At 37.2% G+C, this 20189-nt stretch overlaps 1 protein-coding gene across 1 annotated transcript in view; it reads left to right on the forward strand.

The window, feature by feature from the left end:
- Positions 1–20189, forward strand: part of PRKD3 (protein kinase D3) — a 41576-nt gene that overhangs the window by 20115 nt on the left and 1272 nt on the right. The window contains 13 exon segments of the mRNA XM_030944973.1: positions 1248–1325; positions 3268–3451; positions 5017–5140; positions 7924–8001; positions 9651–9927; positions 13155–13207; positions 13585–13657; positions 16601–16707; positions 17274–17435; positions 17898–17996; positions 18796–18808; positions 18811–19062; positions 19965–20050. Coding sequence (XP_030800833.1) covers positions 1248–1325; positions 3268–3451; positions 5017–5140; positions 7924–8001; positions 9651–9927; positions 13155–13207; positions 13585–13657; positions 16601–16707; positions 17274–17435; positions 17898–17996; positions 18796–18808; positions 18811–19062; positions 19965–20050 — 1586 coding nt within the window.

Consider the following 20189-nt stretch of genomic DNA (forward strand, 5'->3'; position numbering starts at 1 on the left):
AATTTCATAGGATGCTCTGGTTTATGAGCTAGACCTTGGAACTGTTTGAGATTATGCTAATGCTGTGGGCCAAAAGCTTGCTAGGGGATGTTTGTAGCTATTTACTAGACTAGAGAATTGCATTGCAGTACCCAGGAATGTTTCTGAGTATAGTTTAATTTTTTAGGCTAGATTCAGTCTTCTAGTTTCGTGACAGGATTTGAAATGTCTCTGTTTCTTCCAGCCTTCTTTAAAGTAGTGAAGTAATTGTATTTCATAATATGGACTGAAGCCATGGCTGTAAAATACTGTTAATGGGTCTCCTAGGATGCATCTTTTTAGGCACTCAGAAGCTGAGCAATATTGTATTCTGCTGCAAAATTTGGCTCCTCTGCCACTAAAAATGGAGAGATAATGGCTTTTCTCTTGTCTGGGCTTAAAAGAAAAACACATTAAGCTTGTTTTGGATAGCAAAAAGAGGTTAAACTATCAATATGAAAACAATTGTGGGGACAGTAGGGAGTTTTGAGATTCATGGTGTTGATGGAATTGAAAATCACAGGGATGCGACTAATAAAGGAAATTCCTGTTCATACCAGTAATGTTGTATGCTGGACTTGGTTCAGTAGGCTGCATCTGATACCTCGGGTGCAGAAATGGCACACATCCAGCTGAGATTCCATCCCAAGTCAGGCCAAATCTGGACATAACATTATTCTGTCTGCCCTGTGTCAACAAGAAATGGAGCTTGAGTAGTCAGGCAAATCTGTAACCTGAATGAGAGGGGAACTGGACTTCAGGATTTACTGCAGAACATGTTTGCTCTGATGTACCTGTGTGATCATAGATGTTGTGTGATCAGACTCTGATGTCTGCAAGTCTTAGTTGGCTGGTGGGGAAAAATGTTAGAGATGAGACAATTAAATCATATAGCAATGGAAAAAAGGATGTGGAACAAATGAAAGAATGGGAGAAATTGCATCATGAGGGAAAAAATAGCTGCAGAAGAAGCTACAGAAGTAGCAAACCATTTTGTACTGGAAGGGGAAGTACTGACATAATAAATAGTGGTGGGACAAATCAACATGTGACATAAGGACAAGATTGCTAATTTCCTCCTGGAGGTGACCTCATTGGTGCTGTCTTCAGTTACATGCAAATGTATGAATCTGAACTGAAGTTAGTGTTGGAAGAAGTGAATGATAAATGTTAGTGTCTGGGTGGGAGTCAGGTTCTGATATCATGGGCTTATTTATCTGCTGTTTTAGATTGCAGATTCAACTGTCACAAACGCTGTGCACCTAAAGTACCTCGAGACTGTCTTGGAGAGGTTATTTTCAATGGAGGTAAGATGAGAAACATGCTTTCAAATAGTGAGAGATCTTTTGTGGCTGAAAACTAAATACATTAGTATTTACTTCCTTCCTCTCTCAGTATTTGACATATTTTTATTTATCTTGTCAATTTTTTCAGTTAAAATGAAAAAGATTCACTGTAAAACACTCTGGTGACTTAAATTTTACTTAATCAGTCTTGACAAGTTCACTATGCTTTGCTTGGGATTGCTTAATGGAAATGAAAAATCTAGAAGCCACCTCAATGTACAAAATTTGAAGATCAGTTGTGATTGGTCTGCTCATTGTTCACCATGAAATACATACTTGAAAACATTAATACCTAAAGACACATACCATTTTTTACCACTTTCTCATATCTTACTGGCCACAGTTAGCTGAGGTGTTTGAGATAAAAGAGAAAGGAGAAAAATCCCAAGCCAAACCAAAAGAAAGAACTGCACTCTAATTTCTGGAAACCTCAATGAAGTAGGATTGCTTTCTGAATAGACCTTGCAAAATTGTAAGACGAATGTGCAGAACACTTTGTGGAAGAATGTTTAGAGTATTTTTGTAAGTTTTAAACCAGTGTTAAACTGATGAAATATGAGGTAGATGAGCAGATAGGGATTAAAAACTGATTGAATGAAGGGCCTAGAGAGTGATTATCAATGGCAAATAGCTCCTGGTGTACCCTAGGGGTCAGTAAAGGGTCCAGTCCTGTTTAACGTCTTCATTAATGATCTTGATGGGACAGAGTATACTCTCAGCAGGTTTGCAAGTGACTGGGAGGACTGGCTAATATGACAGAGGGTTTGTGCTGCTATCCTGAGGGACTTCAACAGATGGGAGAAATGAACTCAGGGGGTTGTTGGACCAGGTGGCTTTAAAAATCTCCTCCAACTTCAGCCATTCTGTGGCTGTGTTGCCTTGTCACACAAACAAAATAAGTGATGTGGTGCAGATCGCATCAAATTGTACAACTTGATTCAGAGGCTTGGGCAACAGCTGTGCTAGGGTCTGTTGCCATTGCACAATATATCCCATCCATTCATGCTAACCTTCTCCAGCTCCCAGGCTCTTTCCTGGATCTTGAGGTTGGTGGCTGTGAACAGCAATGTGCAACATGATGTTGCTGCAGCTTGATTTTACTGCCCTTGTGATGCTAAAGGCCACATAGTTTGTGAACTATGGTTTCATGTAATTCTTCTGAAGGTGTAAAGAGCAATTTATTTTCTGTTCTTTCTCCCATTCTTAATTGAACTTACCCCAGGTAAAAAGCAAACACAAAAGCAACCCCACACAAACCAACAAACCAACAAAAAACCAGCCATAAAAACTACAGACATATTACAAGACAAATTTTTGTGTCTTAATTCTTAGTTTTCCACAGTGCCAGTTGTACAGCTTTTGAAAACATTAAATTTCTGCCTACAGAAAATCACAAGTGAATAAGATCTGTTCTGCTTTTCTCTTTTCCAGCAATTCCACAGCTCCCCTTTTCTTTCTTATTTTTCTTATTATGGACTACAAGAGCAGGGAGAGTGGAGCTGGGTTGGTGTTAATGGAGAATTTAGTTTGCACAGGAATAATTCTCTGGGTCATCTCTTGCCATTGAAAGGTTACTTTGTCCTGATTACTTGTGGAACAGAATTACTTAATGAGATTAAGGTGTAGACTTTAAGCTTTTCGCTCTGTTTCTTTCAGAAGGGTTTGTGTTTTAGTTGGATCTCTCTTGCCTTGGCATTTAGCAAAATCAAATTGATGATGTTCATTAGTATATTCTCCATCTTACATCAAGTGTGTGAAGATTTTGTATATTGTGATTGTAATTCTTTGTTTATTTTCATAAGTGTTAACTAAAAAAAAAAAAAAAAGTTGGGTTTTGGAGGATTTTTATTTATTTTTTTTTAGTTGTGTGTGTGAAATAATGTCTGACTTGTGTTGTTTCCAGAACCTGCTAGCCCAGGGCAGGACTTGGATATGCCGATGGAAGTTGATAGCAGTGAAATGAACAGTGATGGTAGTCGAGTTCTAGATGATGCCGAAGAGCCCTCTCCTCCAGAGGACAAAATCTTTTTTATGGATCCATCTGACCTCGATACAGACAAAGATGAGGAAGCTGTCAAAACAATCAGGTGAGTTACAGGATGGATTTCTTTGCTCAGGATATGTGTTGCTCAATATCATGAGCAAAACGTTTCCAATTAGCCCAGTTTTATTGCTGAAATAGTATTTTCCCTTTGTGTGGGTTTTTTTTTTAAGCTTGAAAACACTTCGTAAAGTTCTCCTATCTCAAGAAAATCTGAAACATAAGTAGACTAAAAGAATATAGCCTCTTCTAATTGGAAAAAGTGTTATGCTGTGGCAGTTACTGAAGAAATACAACCAGTTTATTAAAGCAGGATAGAACTTAGAGCTTAACAAAGCAAATGCGTGGTTAAGGTCTCTGTGACTTGAGCCTAATTTAGTTACCATTATATATGTGTGGATTTAAAAGGCGTTAGTTGGGATATTTTAATATTGGCATCATAGTCTATGCATGTTATGCAATAGTTTGCTTTATTTATCTTGAAAGTGATTTTTCTGAAGTCTTTTATTCAATAGCTGTTAACATAGTTCCTTAAATCAAATTTGATCTTTTTATTTCTGTATTATTCTGAGTAGTGTCATCCTGATTTTCTTAGTCATTCTTAATAAGATAAGTGCAGTTGTATTTGGTCAAACTAAACATCACTGTAGCTCAGGGCTTAATAGCAAATTTGTGAGGGAGAGCATATAATGATACCTTCCAACTTTCAGTGATTCGTAGCTCAAGGTTCTCCTGACTGGGAAGCAACATCTACCTCTAAGTGGGCTTTTTCCATTTATTTCTAATCAGATTTGAAGCAATCCAGGTTTTTGTCATGGCAGCATCCTGTAGCCAACTCTGTAGTGTAACAACAGGCCATGTTAAAGCATCCTTACATTTTTTGTTTTGACACTACCTCACAATGTGTGTTTACAGGTGTGTCTGCTAGTGCCACATGTAGTGGTGTAAGGCAGGCACCTTGGTGGTTAGCTTCATTTTCAGGGCTATTAAAACCTGTATGTTTAATTAATGGCTCTCTTAGAGATTATCAAACCTTTGTCTGCAGGACAGTTAATATACCTTAGCATTGATAGATTTTTCTAGTACAGTTGTGATTTAACACACCCTGGTTTATGTTTTCTTAAGTTGAAAGTTTGCTTTAATAGGGACCTTCATTAACCACAATATTATGAAGCAGCATAATCAACTTACATAGACAAGATGAAATGATAGTTATGCTGATGTTAATTATATTTCTGTGGTGTAAAATGGCATGAAAGAGCAGCAGTCTCAGCAGATTGTTTTGAAAGAGGATAATTTCTGTAGGTGTCCTCAGTCCAGTGTGTTTCTTCTCTGTTCCTTAAGTACTGCAATACTTGCCCTAGGAGACCTAGTAGGAGCTCAGATGCCTTATCAAATTCATCCATCAACTAAATCTGCATGGGAAGAAAAGGTGTCTGTTCCTGAAAATTATGGACTGTAACCACAGTGTCTGTTCCTAAAAATTATGGACTAAATGCATAAAAGATGTCTGTTCCTGAAAATTATGGACTAAATGCATAAAACAAGTATAATTGCAGTACTGTTGTATTTTAACTTGTTGCATGTTAAACTGTTATATCTTCTTTTTAGTCCTTCAACAAGCAATAATATTCCTCTCATGCGAGTTGTACAGTCAATCAAACACACAAAGAGGAAGAGCAGTACAATGGTGAAAGAAGGATGGATGGTCCACTACACTAGTAGAGACAACCTGGTCAGTTACTTCAGTTTCTTCCTAAATTATTTCTCTAAACTAGTGTATTTTATTTCTGACTAGAGTATAATTTTAAATTTGATGTTCATTATACAGAAATCTGGTTCCAGGGAGAAAGTGTAATTTATTCAAAATTCTTCATGTGATGATTGAACAGTACTTTTCCTTCTCCCCTTTAAGAAGGAAAAGCATCTCTACATTGTCTCAAATGAATTGCATATGCAGTATTCCAGCTTTCCTAAGAAAGTAACTTAGAATAACTTGTTTGTGTCATCTTTCTCTTTAGTAGTTGAACTAAATACTTGTGTCTCTTTTTCTGTTCTACTATGTGAAAAGGTGGAATTCATAAGAATATTATGTGTACTGAAATGGTTGAGAGTATTATTCTGATGATCTAGGTGTTTGTAAATAGTTATGTGTAGATATGGGAACCCTTAATTCCTCTAGCAATTCACTCTAAGAGTTGTGGGTTGACTGTATGTCCTTGGGTATGAAAGTGTCCCCCAAAAAGACTGTGTTGTTTGTTGCCAGTGCCACCAATAGTGCTACCTTAATTGAGTAGGCAAGCTACTTGATTTTTGTGTATTGAGGAGGAAGACAAGGCAAAATAACAGGGTTCCTTAGTATTGTCTGATGGGAGGAAGTGAATCAGTCCTTTTGTTTTTTGGTAGATGACTAAAAAGGAGGAATTTAAGAAGTTCCCAGATCACATGGAGAACATTATGGCATACTGAGACTGTTCATGAAAGGCAGCAGAAATACTTTTGCATTCTTTATCTCTGTGGCATCTGATTGGAGGAGCCGTAGAGAATTTAGAGAAGCAAAGTTATTTAAGTTCTGATGAAATCAACTGGAAGGGTGATAATAGGCAGCTCTATATTGTAATGTTTTCACTTTTTGTGTTTGTCAGCTAAACTGACTGCTGTAAATGGTCTTCGTGAAGCTACCTTAAAAACCATGTCTTTAAGGTACAGTTTTCTAGTACCTAGATGTATTTATCACAATCCAAAATAAGTACCTAGCGTATTTTAGATGTAGTGACAGCCAAGACTACATAAAAGTCACAATTATCATCAGCTGGCTCTGGAAAAACTAAGGCCAGGTAGCAGACAGAGGTGAATGGTTCTAGCAGAACTGTTCAGGGCAGACCTGGTATTCAGCTCTGATTTAAACTTTCAGTACAACCAGTATGTTTTCCCATGGACTTTTTTTTTGAGCCTCCCCTTAGAACAGTGATTTGATGAAACAACTTAGTTTAGTTTGATTTTCTTCATCTGTCAGTCTGGCTGCTACTTCGGTGACATCAACTGAAAAAGGCCAGTCAAATGAAGTATCCTGACCCAAAGGATAGTCAGCCAAACAAGATCTCACAGAGCTTCCTAATGGGAGGAGACTTCCGTATTGGGCATTACAACATCAGCTATTTCCCTTGACCGTTCTGTTCTCAGCAATGTCAGACTGTTTCCTATTCCTGAAACAACTGGCCTTCCTATCAGTTCCAGACAGGTTCATTTTAACAGCACGATCTGTGTGCTTCTTGTGCTCCCTGATAACAAGATGTTTCACTCTTTAAAATGAGAAATTTCTGTGTCATCATCTTTACTCTTTTTCTGACCTTGGTCCCATCCTTTCTCAGAGTAGGGTATGGGGCAGATTTTGAACCCCTGAGTAAGTTACCAGCCTTTTCCTTAATTCCTCTCCTCCAAAGTCTTTCCTGATTCACAATTTAATAAAGAGCATATATGTTGAAATGAGGGGTTTACACCTTTGGTTTCACCCATTGTCCCAGTGCTGTCTGGGAACTCCTTTTAGTTAAATCCATTTTTGATCTAGTTTTCTTTGTCTAACTCCTATAGGTTGACTTAGCGTCTCCCTGAGTGAAGTGATTTAAGCTCTGCTTAAATATGGTCAAAAAAAAAGATTTGCTTTTAATATGACAAAGTTTATAAAATATAAATATAATACAATATAAATATAAAAAATAAATATAGCAAATAATATTATGTTATCCTAAGTTAAGGTTAAGGGTCTTGGGTTTTTGTCCCAGAAAAATGGACGTGGTTTTCTAACTATATGAGCGTACTGCAAGCAAAGTATCTTACAGATACTTTGATTCATACACCATATTAGCTTTCTAAAAGCTTCTTTGTTTTGAGGAATATTCTTCTGCTAAAATTACAAGACAGTTATATACAACAGTTAATCCATGTTACTTTTTGGTTGGGGAGATTTCTTTTTGGTGGGTACGTCCAACAAATGGCGATGTAGTCTGTCATGTTGGGTTTTTTTTCTTATATTTTTTCATTTGAATCTCATAATGTGTCTGTTTTGCCTCTATATTGATGGAAGAATTAAGGACTTGTTAGGCTTGTTCTGTGCTTGAACCCTTGCAATGTTGGTATGTGGGCATGAAGGGAGGAAGCATGACTCCTACGGTAGTCACTAAATTTAAATGATTCAGATTTTCTGAGAATATGCACCTGGAGTAAAACCTGTCTAGTAACTATTTTTTCCTATATGAGATAACTCTTGTTGTCACTGCTTTTGCTGTAAGGTAAGTGATATTTTTGCTAGTTTTTGGAAATAATTTTGAGCTTCTTCTTCAATTAAGACAAAGTCTTTATTCCCAAAGTTTATTTTTTTCATTTCTTTAGTCTCAGATTACTGTAGATTAATTTTGAATGATTATCACAGTAATTAAAGCATTTTAAAATTTAAATAATGAGATAGCAAAAGCCATATGAGAGGTTTATTCTTACGTAATTGTACTGTGCATTTTGTAGAGAAAAAGACATTACTGGAGACTGGACAGCAAATGCCTCACACTATTTCAAAATGAATCTGGAACAAAATATTATAAGGTAATTAATGATGAGTAATAATTGTTTCACTTGATTAATTCAGTGCTTTATAGATATGAAGTCTACTGTGAGCAGTTTACGTATTATCTCCATTTTCCCATCTCTTTTTGAATCAAAACTGTGACCAGGTTAATTGTTGCCCAAAGCCTGTAAGTGAGAAGGACCACGACTAACTCTGAGAAGTTGCTTGCAGCTCCTGCTCTAATTCCCTTGAGTATGTCTCTCCTTACATTTTTGCATGTGCTGTTCTCTTGAATTACCTGGCATATTAAGCTTTCCTCACAATTACCAGAGAATTTCTTTGGCCACCATTTGAATGAAGGCTTGAATTTTTGTGTTCTCTGAGTAGTGACTGAAAGTTTGCATGCTTATGTGTTTTATTTCAATGTTCCTCAAATTCAATTAGTCCCTACTGTACAACTGAAAGTTTCAAGCAAGATTTACAGGAAGATTTAGTGTATAGCCTTATGTTTATATAAATGAAGCATAGTGTATTGTCAATAAAGGGTTATGTTTGGTGGTGGAATATTCAGAAAATGCATTTGAATGTGTAAACAGGACTTTTCCCTTTCTTGTCTTATGCCTTTAGGTGGGGGTCCAAATCTTGCAGCTTCTTCCTTTATACCATCTCTAAGATCAAGCCTTTTCTCTGTACACCCAGCTAAACTTGCCCGGATCCTTTTCATCCCTATCTTGACCAATGCAGTCTCTTCTCAGACCTCTCTGATACTTGTATTGCCCTGTGCATTCAAAACACACCTGGTAAAATATGTTCCTTGCTTGTTGCTCCATTACATCACTGCTTTTAGTCCTTTCACTTGCCCCTTTGCTCCCCTTGTTTTAACTGCTTAGATATGATTGTTTGTCTTTGCTGTTAGAGTAATTCACAGTTTTTGCCTTTACATTTATTTGCTCTTCATCTCAATCAGCTGCTGTCTCTTATCCTCCTAATGCCTGCCTGGTGTTCATCTTGTTCATGTTTGTTCACTGCTTGTTCACTGGTCTTGCAAGTGACATGCACCTGCACCTTGCCGTGGATGTGGAATGTCCTCCTCCACCTAGCATGAACATGAAACCATTTCTTCCATGAGATCTGTTCTGTAACACTCTTGTACCATGGTCTTAAACTGACCAGGTAGAGGATAATAACTGTATGCAGATAATATCTGCTAATATCTGTATTATATTTACCCAAAATGATTCTGATGCACAAAGCAGTGCTTATTGATTAATGTGTATAGCTGCATCCACTCCTTAATGTTACTGTTTCACTTTCTCCCCCTCCTGCTCTTCTCTGCCTAAGCCGTATAAAACTGCAAGGGGAAAATGGTCATTCTCTATTTGTGCATCACTTACCCATGCAGTGGGGGTGTGTCTCATGATGAACATAAATGTAGTTTGAGTAGAAAATAGTAGTTGTATGGAGAGAACTGTGGTGAGCCTGAAAGTCTGTCTAGGCTTGCATATAGATATTCAGATCAATTTTATTTATGATGTGCAGATCAATTTTATTTATGAAGCTTGGTGTTTTGGTTTTGGTTTTTTGATGTATTTGATTTGGTTTCTTTGCAACGCTTGCAATTATGGGTGTTAGTATATTAAAATATTATGTGCATTTCCATTTTTTAATTTCTAATATCTTTCTTCAGGAGATTCCACTTTCAGAAATTCTCCAGGTGACTCAGCCTCGAGATTTTTCACATGTGGTGCAGGGCAGCAACCCCTACTGTTTTGAGATCATCACTGACACGATGGTGTACTTTGTTGGCGAGAACAATGGCAGCACTCATCACAGTCCAGTTCTTGCTGCCTCTGGAGTCGGACTTGATGTAGCTCAGGGCTGGGAGAAAGCCATCCGTCAGGCCTTGATGCCAGTCACTCCTCAGCCTAGCGTTTGCACTGCTGCAGGACAAGGAAAAGATCACAGTAAGCAGGCAGACGAGGTGCTCTTGTTCATGTGCTGAAGCTGCTGGTGGTAGTGATTCCTTTGGGAACAGTGCTTATTTAGAGTGAAGTATTGTCTGTTGGTTATCTGCTGAATTTGGTTCATCATTTGCCATGAGTCTCTAAAAAATGACTTTCAGGTTTGTGGGGGATGGGCAAATCCTTTAATCCTTTGAAGCAGAAAGTGGTAAAGAATCAGATTTACAATATAAATGCAGAATGCAAAGTTTTATTGTGGGATCACTAAGAACACATGCAGATGTAAAAAGGGAGTACAGATTAGATATTTCTAATATACATAACTAAATAAATATATTCAGATTATATGCATACACTTTGAAAGAACCAAATTTGGATTTTTTTGATGTTAGTACCTATATATGTTTATATTTTTAAAATTCTATGAGATGTCAGTAGCTAAGGAGAAAAAAAGAGTTAGTGTTGCTATGTAAATACCATCAGTGATGTAAAAAACTTTTTCTAAGCTGTGGGTAGTTATAAAAAGTACCCTGTTCTTCTTTTTATGCACCTTCCCTCCCTTTTTTCATCTGGCATAGGATTGTATTCATTATCAAGGCTCCACTAAACTTAATATATTGTTTTCTTTCTTTTAAGACATCTCCTTGTTCCTTGCAACAACATTCATTCTCATTCTGTACTGAGATTTATGCTTTAACTTCTTAGTTCCCTTTCAAATTTTAGCTACTCTTTAATCTCCTTGCAGCAAAAATTTCTTATGCAGTAGATTTTGAGATCAGTTTCTCTGTCTCTGATATCTGGCTACTCTGCATCAGCAACAGTTAAGAACATGTAAATGCTACTCTGAGGTAAAGGCACTTCCTGCAAATGCAGCAATGGTCTAAAATAGTAAACTATGAAATGCCAGTACTAGCATTGGTATGTAATTACAGTGAAGAAACATACCTGGGAGATGGTACCTTATACCTGGCTTTATACACACATAAAATGCCATTTTTGATATGGAATTTTTATTTTCATACATATATGTACATATATATCTCTATATAGATACACCAAAATTCTCTTTGCTTTCTAGCACCTAAGGCTTACTGTTGCTGACAGATTTGCAAAGACACTTGATTTTTCCAAAACAATTAGTTTTTCAGATATAAATAATAGCATTCCATTGACATTAGTAGGGACTAGAACTGCATTGGTAGATGCTGAGAGGAAGTATTTTAGTATGTTTAGTATTGTAGGAGTATAAGAAGCTATTGTGAGTCAGGGAGTGGTATTTACATATTTTTAGACAACTCAGGTTGGTTTTTAAATTCTCAGAAGACCACAAAATGTCTGTTCATCCCTCTTCTTCCTACACTTTGTGAATCATGAAATGTATCTCAAGAGCCCTTAAGATAATTAGATTTTAATTTTAAAAAAGTCTCAAATATGTGCTTTTAAATGAAAGGACCAAAAGGAGGAGGGAGATATTGCTAGCACTTGAAATACTTGCAGCAGCAGGGAATTTGTAGTGTCAAAGTGTCTACAAGGCATCATTTAATTATTATATGCCCCATTGTGGCCAGAGGTAGTTAGAAATGAGGATGTCCTTCCAGTCTGACCCATGGCAAAGAATCTTTTGTAGCCACCATCCTTTTTACCTGGTGTTTCTTTGTGGGCTGTTTTCTTGTGGGATGATTCTGAGCTAAAATGAGAAAGAAACCTGCCTACTGTAGAGAGAATCTACCTGCTGTAGAAGTTGTGTGGAATTGTGGCATTAATAATTTCTTTAGAAGTGACTGCTTCTTAGCTCTTATTCTTGCACATTTCAGACACTAGAAAATGGATTTATTTGGAAGGAATAACTCACTCTTTACCTCAGAGTTATTTTGTATTCTGTAGTCATCTGTGGACGAGGGTTCAGTGTGTTCTGTTAAACACTTTCAAAAACTGTATCTTTATTTTCCAGTTACCTTGAAGCACTTTTTGTTGACCTTAGGAATTTTTTTGTCTGACTTCTTTATTGTTTTCCCTTGTGTTCTGTACAGTTACTTCAGTACTGACTTGACTATAGTCAATAATCAGTAGGCATCTGCAAGACTCAGAGTTCATATTTCAGATGCAGACTTCAGGGTGTCTTTGAGAATTAGTAATTGTTCCTATCTTCTCTCTGTAAATTTCTTCTTTGAGATAAAGCACAGGTGGCAAAAATCAGACATCTTTTTTCTCTAAATTCTCTTTAAGATGATAAAGTGTCTTTTCAAAGTGCTAGTAAGTTTATAGTGTGTTTTCTATCTACCTTGCAGATGAATTAATTCTTTTTGTTCTTTAAGTTAACATAATATCACAGAATTGTTAGGGTTGGAAGGGACCTCTGGAGATCATCCAGTCCAGCCCCACTGACAAGTCAGGGTCCAGGTTACACACAAACACATCCAGTTTGGTCTGGAATGCCTTCAGAGAGACAGACTCCGAAGTGGTAGATGTCTCTTAGTCTGAGATGCTTTACTTTGACCTTGGAAGTCAAAAGAGAAGGATATTTCCTGCCTTCCTTGGTATATCTCTTCTTGCCTGTGCACCAATGTTATTCCTGTGTTGAAAAATTCATGTCAATGTCTGCTGCAGATTGAAGAATTCTTTATGTGATACATTTATTTGGAAATTACACTTCCTGAATGTGTCCTTATGTTCCAAGGATCGATTTGCTTCTATAGTTTATCCATGAAACAAGGATTTTTTTAATCTTATGGGCTTTATTGCCTTGTTAATTATCAGTTATTCTGTTACTTGGTTTCTTTGATTGTTTCTTTTTCTTATGCATTAATTCTGTATATCTTGGTGCCACAGAAGATAAGAAGCCACATTCATTTGATTATGAGGGATCTGCCTGCTCCTCTTGCCTGTATTTTTCTTTATTGCTACCAAAAATCATTATTCACTTAATGAACTATGATACAATTACTATTGCTTTTGGTTCTCCAGCTGTCTATTGTGTACACACTTGTATTGTTCTACTGTTTCTGTAATCAGGAATAGGACAAAAAAAGACAAATAATCCCAGCAAAACTTGCAGGGTTATCTAATGAATTCCAGAGTATGAAGTTTCTGCAAAACAACACTAAAAATAATTTCACGGATTCTGGGTTACAAGTCAGTAAAGGGTTTTTGTTGATTCTCATTTTTCCACTCTCTTTAGAAAAAGTCTGCCCTTTTTATTTACTTACTTGGCTTTATCTTCTTTTTTGCAGAAGAATTGTCTCTAAGCATCTCTGTTTCAAATTGCCAGGTCCAGGAGAATGTGGTGAGTCATGTGCATTGTATTACAGTGATGTTTATTTGTCTGAGTATTACCAAGTAATTGGTAGTAGCAGTGTCTGGATGAGAAAGCAGCACCAGAGCACTGTAGGCAAAGAAGTCCATGTTATATGCAGGAAGTTACCTACTTACCTACCATGGCTGTTAGTTTTTATGAATGTGTACCCCTGCTTTTGGTGCAGCTCAGTGGATCCTCTTCAGGAAAAGTTTGTTGTGTTTTCCCACTCCTTAGTGTAATGATGGTACCTTTTACAGATTTTGATTAATGCCAAATATAATTACAGCCTAGCCAGTAATAACTAATGTGGTCCTGAACATTTTAATGACTCCTGATATTTGTGATTTCTTTTTTTCATGCATTAGGATATCAGCTCTGTGTACCAAATATTTGCTGATGAAGTGCTGGGTTCTGGTCAGTTTGGTATTGTATATGGAGGTAAATTGCATTATGTTCCATTATGCATTTATTAAGGTAGAATGTCTGCTTGATAAAATTATCTTTTTCATACTTAGTTAGCTGTATCTAGAATGTCTGGGTGAAGTTAATCTTGTTAAAAGTTGTGTTTGGATTACTTTGCTGTGTGGCTCTGCAGCTCTATGTACAGTATTTCTTACAATTAAATTCTTGCATTTACAGTTTTGCATTGGCATCCTAATCAGTTTAGAATATGCATTGCTTTTTGGGCTGCAGTTAAATACAAAGCAATCCAATTTGGCCATGGTTTATGATTTTTTTAGATTGCAAATTCCAGGACTGTGCTTTACAGTATTAGAAGTCATATATCTGCTGTCAGTTATACCTGTTTTGGATGACACCTGAGAGATGTGGCCAAAAGCAATTAGAAAAACACATAGTTTAGGGTTTGATAGTATGGATGCAAACATGTTATTGACATACTTGATGCAAACCAATTTCTGTCAGCAGGGTAAAATAGAAAGAGGTATTCTTTGCCAAGAGTGTTAGTCCTAGGTTTCAAGTCTAGTATTATCACCTAGTTTTTAAAACCTTGTGTTGCAGGATATAACTTGGTTTTAGTATGTCATTACAAAAAAAGAAGAAATACTAGAAATGCATATGAACTCTGTTTCTATCTCTCTTTTTTTTTTTTTTTTTAATCTCGTGTTATATCTCAAGTGTTGAGAAAACCACAGACCATAAATCTGGAAAGAAAGAAAAAGTCATAAGTAATGATTTACAAGTGGTAATCTTTCTGCTTCTGTCACATTTTCTTTCTAATCAGGAAGTGTTGTGGCTTTGATTTTTCTGTGTGCCAATTGTGTAGTTAGCTACTTTATTACTTCTTAACTGCTTGGTGGAAATACGGTTTGGTCTGGTTTTACATCACTCTTGAAAGAGGTCAGGTTTTTTGCCCCCCTGTATTTCTTAAAGTAGTGTGAATCAAAATATCCTCCCTCTCTTATGAATAGAAATTAACAAATGGAGACACTTCTTTTAATGACTGGGTTTCGTTTTTCCTAAATTGCCTTGTAGATAAATCTCAGCTTGGTGTTTTGCATGATTCAATGCTTACAAGTGCTTGTAAGTGTAGTAAACACTTATAAAAAACTTTCATTGAATTTTTTTTTACTGAATAAAGGCTTAAAATATATCGGATATGCTTACTTCTTAATATAAAATCACAAGCTAAAAGAGTATGAAAAGACAATATAAAAGACTGTGGTTTTGCTGGCTCTACACACTGCTTAATTGTTGCTAGTATTTGGAGAGGCTTGGTCTGGTAACTTCTGATATTGGCTTATCTGCACCTGTGTAGTTATACTGAAATAATGGTAACAATTAATGGAAAAATTAAGTTGCTTTCATTGTTCTGGGGTTTGCATTGGGTTTTTATTTTTCTGTTGCATTTTTTGTGTCCCCTATTCTTGACAAATATTTTCAAAATTGCAAATCAAAACTTATAGGATATAGATATCCAACTCCTGCATCAGTGGGAACAGTTTCCCTCTGCTTTTCCTTTCAAACTTTGATTAGTTTGAGATGTCTGAAAAAAGGGAGACAGGAAAAACTACTTTTGATATTTTCTTACTGATGTAAAACTTGCACTGAAAACTGGCTGGCTGTGTTTTGTTTAACAGAAGGAATTTTCAAGCTGCTTTTCTGGTACTCTTCATGGGCAAGATTTAGCTGTAGTCCAGCTTACGTAGTTAGGTGTTTTGTTAGATGGGTTGGTTTGCTTTACGTTCTTTAGCAATCTAGTATTTGCCTTCTGTGTTTTGCATCTAGTTTGTAATTGATTGTATTTGTGCTACGTTTCAATATAATTTCCTTTATCTGGTGGAGATAAGCCCTTTATTCGTGATGGTGTTAAAGGCAGGCGCAGTAGTTGCTTGGCAGAGCAGCCGTGGAGCAGTTCCTGTGCCCTGCCTAAGCCCTGGCCCCAGTGCTACCAGGGAGCAGCAGGAGAGGCTGACTGGCTGCGGAGGTGTGGCTGGGCTCCCCACAGCAGTGCTGGTAGAACCTTCTGTGCCCCTTGCACTGTAGCTGTGTCTGTTGTCCCTTCTCCTAAAATGGCTTCCAAACCCTTCACTGAGTGGATAACAACACTTTTCATTGGTGCAGACTTACTGTTCTGTCATAGTTTAGTACTAAATGTCTCACATTGCCAAGGCCTTGCAGTGTGTGATCCCATTAACCTCTCTGATGTGACTGAAAGAAACCAGTTGTGCAGCTGTGAAGAAGCTGGGGAAGCATGAGCAGCTCCTTACTTAGCCCTGGACACAGCCTCCCTGTGTATTGCAGAACGCTTCTCATGAGGCTGGTGCAGGTTGCAGCAAGGAATAATATGTGGTGCTGTCAGAATGATGTTTTTCTTACCACATTTTCTTACCACCTTTTAGAGCTTTTTGATCACAGCAGACTGCCTTGGGTGTTAAATGTGTTGCTGTTCTTTGGGGTACCTAATTGCTCTTATGTTCCCAAAGAGTATTAGGTGTGTAATTTCCTGTCCACGTGGAGCCCATGAAAGTATGAAACCACTACAGTGGGTGTGTAGATCTGCTTTCACTTTGGCCTTGAGTTGTTGTTGATTTTACAGGAGAGGCAATATTCTGTGGAGTAGTTATTACTTGCTCATGTGCAAGTCCCTTGCACAAGCAAAACCTTCACCCAATCCATGTAATGTCAGTGTGTGTGTACCTGACAGCAGAGTGGTAACTGATTTAAGTTTAAACTACACAATTCCTGTGGAGGTTGATCACTTCTTTTACTCATATACCATTTGCAATTCTAAATATATATGTGGTAATTGTACACTTGACAGAATATACTGCTTCCCCCAAAAAGGAAATTTCTGCTGTAATGTTAAATAGCTATGAATTGCTTCTACCTCTTGATGGCTGACACTGACTTTCTGTTTAGGAAAACATAGGAAGACTGGAAGAGATGTGGCTATCAAAGTCATTGACAAGATGAGGTTTCCAACTAAACAGGAAAGTCAGCTTCGTAATGAAGTAGCCATTCTCCAGGTATAAAAGTGTTTTGGAATCATGTTGGAGTTTTGTCTTAAATAGACCATTAATGAGATTTTGTATTGTGTCTAAGTGTTCTGAATTGATTTTTAAATTTACATCTGTGATTTCTGAGTACTTTTGGAAGAGGGAATCTTATAAAAGCAGGAACTCCTGAGTACTTGGTCAAGTTGATAACTTGGGGGTGGTATCTACCCTGCTGTAGGGGATCCCACTGAAGCCATGTACTTTGGCTCCATGTTGACTCCCTCAGTATTATTTTCTGCTGTTTTCCACTACTGGCTCCTCAATCTTTGAGTATTATTCTTATACTCAATAACTTGAGTACAGAACATGCATCAACTGTAAAATTAATCATTTGAGCTTAGTTGTATTAAAGTTATCCTTAGTAGCTGGTGTGTTTCATGGGTTGACACTTGTTTTAAGCTAGTTTATTTCCTCAGATATTTTTTTTACCTGCATCTATTTAACTGTGTTTTTTATTTGTGGTCAGCATTTCTGTGTAATTCAGGCTATTTCATACTGTTTTATTTTAGTGATGTACCTATGCTACTTTGTTTTAGAATTTGCACCACCCTGGGATTGTGAACCTGGAATGTATGTTCGAAACCCCAGAAAGAGTCTTTGTTGTGATGGAAAAGCTGCATGGGGATATGCTAGAGATGATTCTTTCCAGTGAGAAAAGTCGACTTCCAGAACGAATAACTAAGTTCATGGTCACTCAGGTGAGCAGTCAGTTCCTCTGCTTTGGAAAGGCTGGGTTTGGGTTTTGTAATTATAAGATAAGAATTTGGAGAAAGGATTTTCTGTATTGTTATTTAAAAGAGACAGCATAGAGAGCTACACATCTCATGAAAGCTGAATAAACAAGAAAAGAACTTTGAGTGTTTCTTATGTTAATTTTTTGGCCCTTCTTTCCCAAGACATAACATTATGGACATGTAAAAATGAATGTTGAAACAGTAAGCATTCAAAAAGACAGAGGAGGAGGGGAGGAAAAAGGGTTGGGGAAAAGAAACCCCCTTGTTTTCAAGTCTTGGTAAGCTGGAAAAACAGTACTTGCACAGTATATACGGGTTAGTTCTTACGGCTGTGTTGATAGAAATTACTGTATTGGTTAGTCTGTGTGTCTTTTGACACTTCTGATCTGCTTGAATATATTCTGAAAGCGTTCTTTTGTTTTGTAGATACTTGTTGCTTTGAGGAATTTACATTTCAAGAATATTGTGCACTGTGATTTAAAACCAGAAAATGTACTACTAGCATCAGCAGAACCATTCCCTCAAGTGAGTGAAGATTAAACAATACTTTTCATTACTATTCATCAGGGTTTTTTTAAAGCAATATCGACACTGCTGCTTAAAAAGCAACCTCTTGTGGGATTTTCAGCTGACTTCTAGAATTACTTGAACTGCATGTATTGTAATTGTCCCTTTTTTTTCCCCTTGTCTCACTAAGTACCTTTAGTGCATTGCTCTTCCTTATACTCTGAGGAGGGCTTACTGACTTGGGGTTACATGTTGAACTTGGTCTGGATTGTTTTATCTCCATGAGTGCCTGCTGTGTTCAAGTTGAGGAACTGTTGTAGGATCATGAAGATTTGAGCACTGGTGCATGTGCCAGCTGTTAATGCATTTAACTGGGATGTTCTGTCAAGAGCTGGCTGGTTCTGAGTTCAAACTAAAACTCATTGTTGGATTTCTGTGTAGCGGAAACATCAGGAATATGATTAAGAGGAATATGATTTGACTGGGATTCATGTGTGTTTTTAACTTTGGTTCTGTGCCTTTTGAGTGAGGATTCACTTCTGAATATGAGCTGGGTTTGGAATCGAGATACTTTTTCCTTACTTACACTTGTGGCCATGTAATACACAAACTGCCTCAGACCTGAGTCTGTGCAGGGCCAGTTCAGGTCTTGATCTGAAGCGTGGCTGATTTGTGTGCTGCAAACCCACCAACCTAAAACCTTAATGGACTGGTTTACATGGGGTTTTGTTCTGGTTGCATGCATACAGTGTTTAAGTGATGGCAGAAAGGGCGTGGAGTCAGGGATTTCTCAGTTTGAAGTGTGCTGCTGTTGCAGGTGAAGCTGTGTGACTTGGCTTTGCACGCATCATTGGTGAGAAGTCCTTCCGGCGCTCTGTGGTGGGCACTCCCGCGTACCTGGCCCCTGAAGTGCTCCGAAGCAAAGGCTACAACCGCTCCCTGGACATGTGGTCAGTGGGAGTTATCGTCTATGTGAGCCTCAGTGGCACATTCCCATTTAATGAAGATGAGGATATCAATGATCAGATTCAAAATGCAGCATTTATGTACCCACCAAATCCTTGGAAGGAAATTTCTAGTGAAGGTAAAGAAATTAATTTTCTCTATTAGAACGTTTGTGTATGTAGGTAACCGCATTCAAATGCTTAAACATCAAGGTTCATTTAGGAAGGAGTGTGAAAATTATTGATAGTTTGAGTTTAGTAGACTATGCCAAATTAGATAAACATAAGGTAAATATATTTGTGAAAGATAAATTGTGGAATACAATGCCTTAGATAATTTTCAGGGCAGGGGAGTCAGGAGATTTAGCAAGAAATACAAATTTCATGCATGATGAATGGGATGAGTAATCTGACACTTCTCAAAAGTCCCAAAGGAAAGTTAATTCATGTGTGGGTATTTGCTGAGTGCTGGTATATTTTATCTGAACTATAATCACAGAAATGGTTCAAAGTTGAATCTGGAATTTTAGTTTGTACATCAGGAAGTACAGATTTTAGTGTCAGGTCTGAACAACCTAGAAGTTTACAAAGCTGGTCTCTAGAGCTCTCCAGTGCCAGCTTTGGTTATGTGTTGTTACCATGTTCGGTTAATACATGATTAATACACAGGCAGATGTGGAAGGACCTCTACAAAAGTATACCATAGTGGAAGTACCTATATCATTGTGGAACACAGGATTATGCTCAAGCTTTTTAGGCATATCTGAAAATCACTAAAATCAGTAGGGAAAAAGATTAACAAATAACACAGTAAAGCTTTTAGTGTTTCCATCAAAAGTAGGGGGAACTTACCCCATACCTATTTTGTAGCCATATTTAACATAAGCAAAGCTAAATAGAAAATTCAAGAGCTTGGTTAAATACAAAGGAATTCAGTGTAGGATACACTCACACATAAAAAAAGTAATTTCTACTGCAGCATGTGAATGATGATAGAGGTGATTTGTACTTTAACAATATAATTTTTGGGTTTTTTTGCCAGCCATTGATTTAATAAACAATTTGCTTCAAGTGAAGATGAGAAAACGTTTCAGCGTTGACAAATCCCTTAGTCACCCGTGGTTACAGGTAAGCCCATCTGCCTTTTTCACTATGTTTATAACGGGTGAATAATTTTTTTGGCTGAAATCCTTCAGAGGCATATGAAAACTGCAAATGTCACATTCTGTTAACAAGCATTCATGAAGGCTTGGGCATTTCTGGTTTT

The sequence above is a fragment of the Camarhynchus parvulus genome, chromosome 3 (assembly GCF_901933205.1).
Source record: "Camarhynchus parvulus chromosome 3, STF_HiC, whole genome shotgun sequence".
NCBI classification, from domain to species: Eukaryota; Metazoa; Chordata; class Aves; order Passeriformes; family Thraupidae; genus Camarhynchus; species Camarhynchus parvulus.